The sequence below is a fragment of the Oncorhynchus mykiss genome, chromosome 2 (assembly GCF_057628025.1).
Source record: "Oncorhynchus mykiss isolate SJ-2025 chromosome 2, ASM5762802v1, whole genome shotgun sequence".
Lineage (NCBI taxonomy): Eukaryota > Metazoa > Chordata > Actinopteri > Salmoniformes > Salmonidae > Oncorhynchus > Oncorhynchus mykiss.
Genome location: NC_143023.1, coordinates 17,720,695 through 17,727,350, shown reverse-complemented (window position 1 = coordinate 17,727,350; position 6,656 = coordinate 17,720,695). Strand labels below are relative to the sequence as shown.

Here is a 6,656-nt window from a genome sequence, read left to right as displayed (position 1 = left end):
GGGATGTTGCATAACAATAGCTAATCTTATTTCCCATCCCCCATCTCTGGTTATGAAGGCCTGATGCTTATTATGAAATTGGACCAAAGGATGGTCAATAATGGGTGAATAACTAATCTCCAAAATACTCTACCCAAAGTAAATCGCGGAATGTCTAGCCATTGAATATAGAATGCATTAAGACTGGAAATATGAGTGAGACAAAGACCATTCACATTTATCCAGGTCTGATACTGGCCTATACTACGGATAAAAACAGCAATTCCCATAAAGCCTTGCTCAAGGCTCAACGTTACAAACGTTAGATTATTTATGGTGATGCCTTTCGTCTGCGACTCGCTATAGAGGCGACGTTGATAACGCAAGCAAATATTTTTTAACGTCGAACGTATTTCGAAAGTTGTTGGATTTGTAGGGTTTCTTTTGACGGTAGGAGTTTCGAACTCCGAAGGTAAGTTCTCATAAATTTGTGCCGTATAATTTCAGCCAACTTGCGAACGTTTCCCTGTTATTTAACTAGCTAGACTTAGCTAGCTAACTGCTGTTATAGCCACGGTTATCCAGCGAGGCCAGCTTTGAATTGTTTTTTATTCAACCTTTATTTAAGTCAGTTATTCAAGTCAGTTAATTAAGAACTAATTATTATTTACAATGACGGCCTAACCGGAACGACGCTGGGCCAATTGTGCACCACCTTATGGGACTTCCAATCACGGCCGGTTGTGATACAGCCTGGACTCGAACCAGGGTCTATAGTGACGCCTCGAGCACTGAGATGCGCCACAGCTAACGTTAGCTAGCTACAAATTAATCAATGAACCATAACCAATTGTTTTTATGGAAAATATTATAGATTCTCACATTTAGACATTGCACACGTTTTCACTCTAGGTCATTTACACACGTGTGCGTGCTCAGCTGTGGGCTAGCTAGGAATTGACTTCATATCCCTCCCCATGTCACACAGCCTTGTCCCACATTGTTGTTCCTTTCCTGCAGATGTCTCTGGCCGATGAGCTCCTGGCTGATCTGGAGGAGGCGGGGGATGAGGGGGAGGACGGGCTGTACCCGGGGGAAGAGGGGGAGAGTGATGGGGAGGCAGGGGAGGGACAGGTGGAGGGAGGTTTGGAGGACATTCCAGAGGAGATGGAGGTGGACTACAGCGGAGCTGAGAGTGTTTCGTCCATCGCTAAACTACGCAACAGCAAACAGGTCAGGACAGTGTGTGTGGAGCTGTGTGCAGTCAATATACTAGAACAGGGTTTCCCAAACTGGGTCCTGGAGCCCCCCGTGGGTACATATTTTAGTTTTGCCCTAGCACTGATTCAAATAACCAACTCAGCAAGCTTTGATGATTTAATCAGCTCTGTAGTTCTAAGGTAAAAACCAAAACGTGCTCCCAGGGGGGGCCTAGGACTGGGAAACCCTGTTCTAGAACATATAAGCTATTTCCAAGGTTTGTTTTGAAAACCCACAATTTGTTTGTTTACAGTTCTCAGAGATCATGGACAAAATTGCAATCTATGTCGAGAAGCAGCGCAAGAACTCTGAAGGTGATTGTTGACTGTTTCTATGTTTTTGTTGTCACATACACCGGATAGGGTTATTTTACTGGGTCAGTTACTTTGCCAATGCTCTAACCTCTAGGCTACATGGCGCCCTATTGAAGACACAGCACTTCTATAATTGGCTGTTTGGATGTCTCGTTCTGTGGTTTATGTTCCACTCTGAATACAATGGATACTGATTCTACTTCAATGGTTTCTGAACCTCCATCTTGTGGTTTTACTGACTCTCCTCTCTTCCCTTTCTCTTCAGTCTCCGGTCCGGTGGAGGCAGACCCAGAATACAAGCTCATCGTTGCTGCCAATAACCTCACAGTAGAAATTGAGAACGAACTGAGTGAGTCCACTATGCTCATAAGTGATTGTGTCAATATGCTGCTGTAATTTGCTTGCATTGCGTTATGTCTAATGGCGTCTTTGTTTGTCTTTGTCAGACATCATTCACAAGTTTGTACGCGACAAGTATTCTAAGAGGTTCCCTGAGTTGGAGTCCCTGGTGCCCAACTCTCTGGATTACGTCCGCACTGTCAAGGTGAGCTGATGTTAGAGGAGAATTCTCTTCCACATCAAAATGTGTCTACATTGTTTTAAACTGTTGTCTACTATTCATGTCCCTGCTGTTGGGCTGAACACTGTGTGTAGGAGCTGGGGAACAACCTGGACAAGTGTAAAAACAACGAGAATCTGCAGCAGATCCTGACCAACGCCACCATCATGGTGGTCAGCGTCACAGCCTCCACCACACAGGGGTAAGAGCAGGGACGCGTCACAGCCTCCACCACGCAGGGGTAAGAGCAGGGACACGTCACAGCCTCCACCACGCAGGGGTAAGAGCAGGGACACGTCACAGCCTCCACCACGCAGGGTTAAGAGCAGGGACACGTCACAGCCTCCACCACGCAGGGGTAAGAGCAGGGACATGTCACAGCCTCCACCACGCAGGGGTAAGAGCAGGGACACGTCACAGCCTCCACCACGCACGGGTAAGAGCAGGGACACCTGGGTTGATTCAGTTGGAGAGGTCCACCAATGGGAGTGAACTTATTTGGTGGAGCAGACATTTACAGAATGTTCAGATAGAAATATGATCAATAGACCTTACATTATCTACACAACAGGGAACCGCAACATCCATTTGATGTTGTAATATCAACATGACTTGTTTCCAGGACGATGCTGGGTGAGGATGAACTGAAGAGGTTGGAGGAGGCCTGTGACATGGCGCTAGAGCTGAACCAATCAAAACACAGGATCTATGAATATGTGGAGTCCAGGATGTCATTCATTGCTCCTAATCTGTCAGTCATCGTTGGAGCCTCGACTGCAGCCAAGATCATGGGTCAGTGATTATAAGGATTTAGTTTTTTTTATATAATTTACAGGATTCTCCCAATCATAAGGTCATCTTCCTCCCTGTGGTGGTAGGTATTGCTGGGGGCCTGACCAACCTGTCTAAGATGCCAGCCTGTAACCTGATGCTACTGGGAACCCAGAAGAGGACCCTGTCAGGGTTCAGCAGCACCGCTGTGCTCCCACACACCGGCTACATCTACCACTGTGATGTGGTCCAGACTCTACCCCCGGTCAGTGCACCACACTTGGCGCTGTGTTCCCAAGAGCTTTGTTTGACTGTGGCTTTACCTAAGCTAACAAGAGTTATCCCTGTGTTGTAGGACCTGAGGAGAAAGGCAGCACGCCTGGTTTCAGCTAAGTGCACCCTGGCATCCCGAGTGGACAGCTTCCACGAGAGTGCAGACGGCAAGGTGAGAACTGGAAGAGGGAAGAAAGGGGTAAATAAACGTCTGTTACATATTAACTCTGGTCTTATTCTCTCTGTGCAGGTGGGCTACGACCTGAAAGAGGAGATCGAGAAGAAGTTTGATAAATGGCAGGAGCCTCCACCAGTGAAGACTGTCAAACCCCTGCCAGCACCGTTGGATGGACAGAGGAAGAAGAGAGGAGGGCGGAGGTATTTACTTTAGGGATGTGTAGATAACTGGTCCTGAGTTGTCATTTTTTTCAAAGTGCAATGTTAAACAGTATTTATTGATGGTCTCATTTTTTGTCTGTCCTTGTCCAGGTATCGTAAGATGAAGGAGCGTCTGGGTCTGACAGAGATCAGGAAACATGCCAACAGGATGACCTTCGCAGAGGTCAGAACAGCTAATCTGTCTTTCAGGACAGTTGTTACTATATTTTACTATGTGTAATTACAATAAATCTTTTTAACCAACCACCCTCTGTCTCTGTTTCTCTCAGATTGAGGATGATGCGTACCAGGAGGACCTGGGTTTCAGTCTGGGCCAGCTGGGGAAGTCGGGCAGCGGACGCGTCAGACAGGCTCAGGTCAACGAGGCCACCAAGGCCAGGATATCCAAGTCCCTACAGAGGAAGCTGCAGAAGCAGAACATGACATACGGCGGCAGGTCCACGGTCGGCGGCAGGTCCACAGTCGGCAGCAGGTCCACAGTCGGCGGGAGGTCCACAGTTGGCGGGAGGTCCTCGGTCAGAGACAACTCCTCGGGAACAAGTTCCAGCGTAGCCTTCACTCCACTACAGGTAGGACAAATTGGTTTTTGTTTTCACATGAAAAAAAGCTACATGTATTTGATTTTATTATGTCAACAAATGAAGCATTTCATCACCAGTAACGTTAGCATTTACCAGCAGGGGTGGCCTCCTTGTTTCTGTTTGTTGTGGAATTGTACTTGAACTGAACTCTGTGTTCCTCAGGGACTGGAGATCGTGAACCCGCATGCAGCAGAGAAGAAGGTGGCTGAGGCCAACCAGAAATACTTCTCCAACATGGCAGAGTTCCTCAAGGTCAAGAAGGAGGGAGAGGGAAAGTGAGGAGTACACAAACAATTTATCATACACATCCACACATAGACTTACACACAGGAGAGACTGATATACAGACATACCAACTTGTATTTCAAAATGAATGCAGATGGAGTGAAATGCATTCACACTGACTGATTGATCAGGTGTCATTGCATAACCATGGGGAGAAGATGGACCATGACAGTGAAGAACATATATTTAGATTGTATATTTGTTTTAGAGCATGTTGTGCTTTTTGAAAAACGTTTTGACTCCATTTTGTTCCATTTTAATAAAATTAAACTTCCTTGTCTCATTACTGAAAAGTGCTTTTGAAAAGTATTGAGACCCCTTGACTTTTTCCAAATTTTCTTACGTTACTTATTCTAAAATTGTTTTTCCCCTCAATTTAATCACTACCCCATAATGACAAAGCAGAAATGGGTTTTTGCAAATGTATGGTTTTTATTTTGACTATTTTCTAACATTGTAGAATAATAGTGAAGACATCAAAACTATGAATTAACACATGGAATCACGTAGTAACCAAAAAAGGGTTTAACAAATCAAAATATATTTGAGATTCTTCAAAGTAGCCACCCTTTGCCTTGATGACAACTGCACACTCTTGGCTACTTTGAAGAACATAAAATGTCTTGATTTTAATTTTTATCATTACATGATTCCATATGTGTTATTTCATAGTTTGTCTTCACTATTATACAAAGTAGAAAATAAAGAACAAGTAGGTGTCAACCTTTGACTGGTACTATATACACTGCTCAAAAAAAAAGGGAAGACTAAAATAACATCCTAGATCTGAATGAATGAAATATTCTTATAAAATACTTTTTTAAAACATAGTTGAATGTGCTGACAACAAAATCACAAAAATGATCAATGGAAATCAAATTTATCAACCCATGGAGGTCTGGATTTGGAGTCACACTCAAAATGAAAGTGGAAAACCACACTACAGGCTGATCCAACTTTGATGTAATGTCCTTAAAACAAGTCAAAATGAGGCTCCGTAGTGTGTGTGGCCTCCACGTGCCTGTATGACCTCTACAACGCCTGGGCATGCTCCTGATGAGGTGGCCAAGTCCTGGACAGTGTGGTGCAACGTGGCGTTGGTGGATGGAGCAAGACATGATGTCCCAGATGTGCTCAATTGGATTCAGGTCTGGGGAACGGGTGGGCCAGTCCATAGCATCAATGCCTTCCTCTTGCAGGAACTGCTGACACACTCCAGCCACATGAGGTCTAGCATTGTTTTGCATAAGGAGGAACCCAGGACCAACCGCACCAGCATATGGTCTCACAAGGGGTCTGAGGATCTCATCTCGCTACCTAATGGCAGTCAGGCTACCTCTGGCGAGCACATAGAGGGCTGTGCGGCCCCCCAAAGAAATGCCACCCCACACCATGACTGACCCACCGCCAAACCGGTCATGCTGGAGGATGTTGCAGGCAGCAGAACGTTCTCCGCGGTGTCTCCAGACTGTCACGTGCTCAGTATGAATCTGCTTTCATCTGTGAAGAGCACAGGGCTCCAGTGGCGAATTTGCCAATCTTGGTGTTCTCTGGCAAATGCCAAACGTCCTGCACGGTGTTGGGCTGTAAGCACAACCCCCACCTGTGGACGTCGGGCCTCATACCACCCTCACGGAGTCTGTTTCTGACCGTTTGAGCAGACACATGCACATTTGTGGCCTGCTGGAGGTCATTTTGCTGGGCTCTGGCAGTGCTCCTCCTTGCACAAAGGCGGAGATAGCGGTCCTGCTGCTGGGTTGTTGCCCTCCTACGGCCTCCTCCACGTCTCCTGATGTACTGGCCTATCTCCTGGTAGCGCCTCCATGCTCTGGACACTACGCTGACAGACACAGCAAACCTTCTTGCCACAGCTCGCATTGATGTGCCATCCTGGATGAGCTGCACTACCTGAGCCACTTGTGTGGGTTGTAGAGTCCGTCTCATGCTACCACTAGAGTGAAAGCACCGCCAGCATTCAAAAGTGACCAAAACATCAGCCAGGAAGCATAGGAACTGAGAAGTGGTCTGTGGTCCCCACCTGCAAAACCACTCCTTTATTGGGGGTGTCTTGCTAATTGCCTATAATTTCCACCTGTTTTCTATTCCATTTGCACAACAGCATGTGAAATGTATTGTCAATCAGTGTTGCTTCCTAAGTGGACAGTTTGATTTCACAGAAGTGTGATTGACTTGGAGTTACATTGTGTTTAAGTGTTCCCTTTATTTTTTTGAGCA

At 46.0% G+C, this 6,656-nt stretch overlaps 1 protein-coding gene across 1 annotated transcript; it reads left to right on the top strand.

The window, feature by feature from the left end:
• The first annotated feature begins 242 nt into the window (after positions 1–242).
• LOC110536762 (U4/U6 small nuclear ribonucleoprotein Prp31) lies at positions 243–4,693 on the top strand. The gene is made up of 13 exons (XM_021622453.3): positions 243–451; positions 1,000–1,212; positions 1,493–1,553; positions 1,819–1,902; positions 2,000–2,097; positions 2,208–2,314; positions 2,735–2,904; positions 2,991–3,148; positions 3,239–3,328; positions 3,407–3,534; positions 3,646–3,718; positions 3,825–4,124; positions 4,299–4,693. The coding sequence occupies exons 2-13, from the start codon at positions 1,000–1,002 to the stop codon at positions 4,413–4,415; spliced, it is 1,599 nt and encodes a 532-aa protein (XP_021478128.1). The 5' UTR covers positions 243–451; the 3' UTR covers positions 4,416–4,693.
• Positions 4,694–6,656: the final 1,963 nt, after the last annotated feature.

Coding starts and splice junctions, on each gene's coding strand:
- LOC110536762 (XM_021622453.3), top strand. CDS start 1,000: ATGTCTCTGGCCGATGAGCTCCTGGCTGATCTGGAGGAGGCGGGGGAT. Junction 2,315..2,734: donor ACAGCCTCCACCACACAGGG/GTAAGAGCAGGG, acceptor ACTTGTTTCCAG/GACGATGCTGGGTGAGGATG. Junction 3,329..3,406: donor ACGAGAGTGCAGACGGCAAG/GTGAGAACTGGA, acceptor CTCTCTGTGCAG/GTGGGCTACGACCTGAAAGA.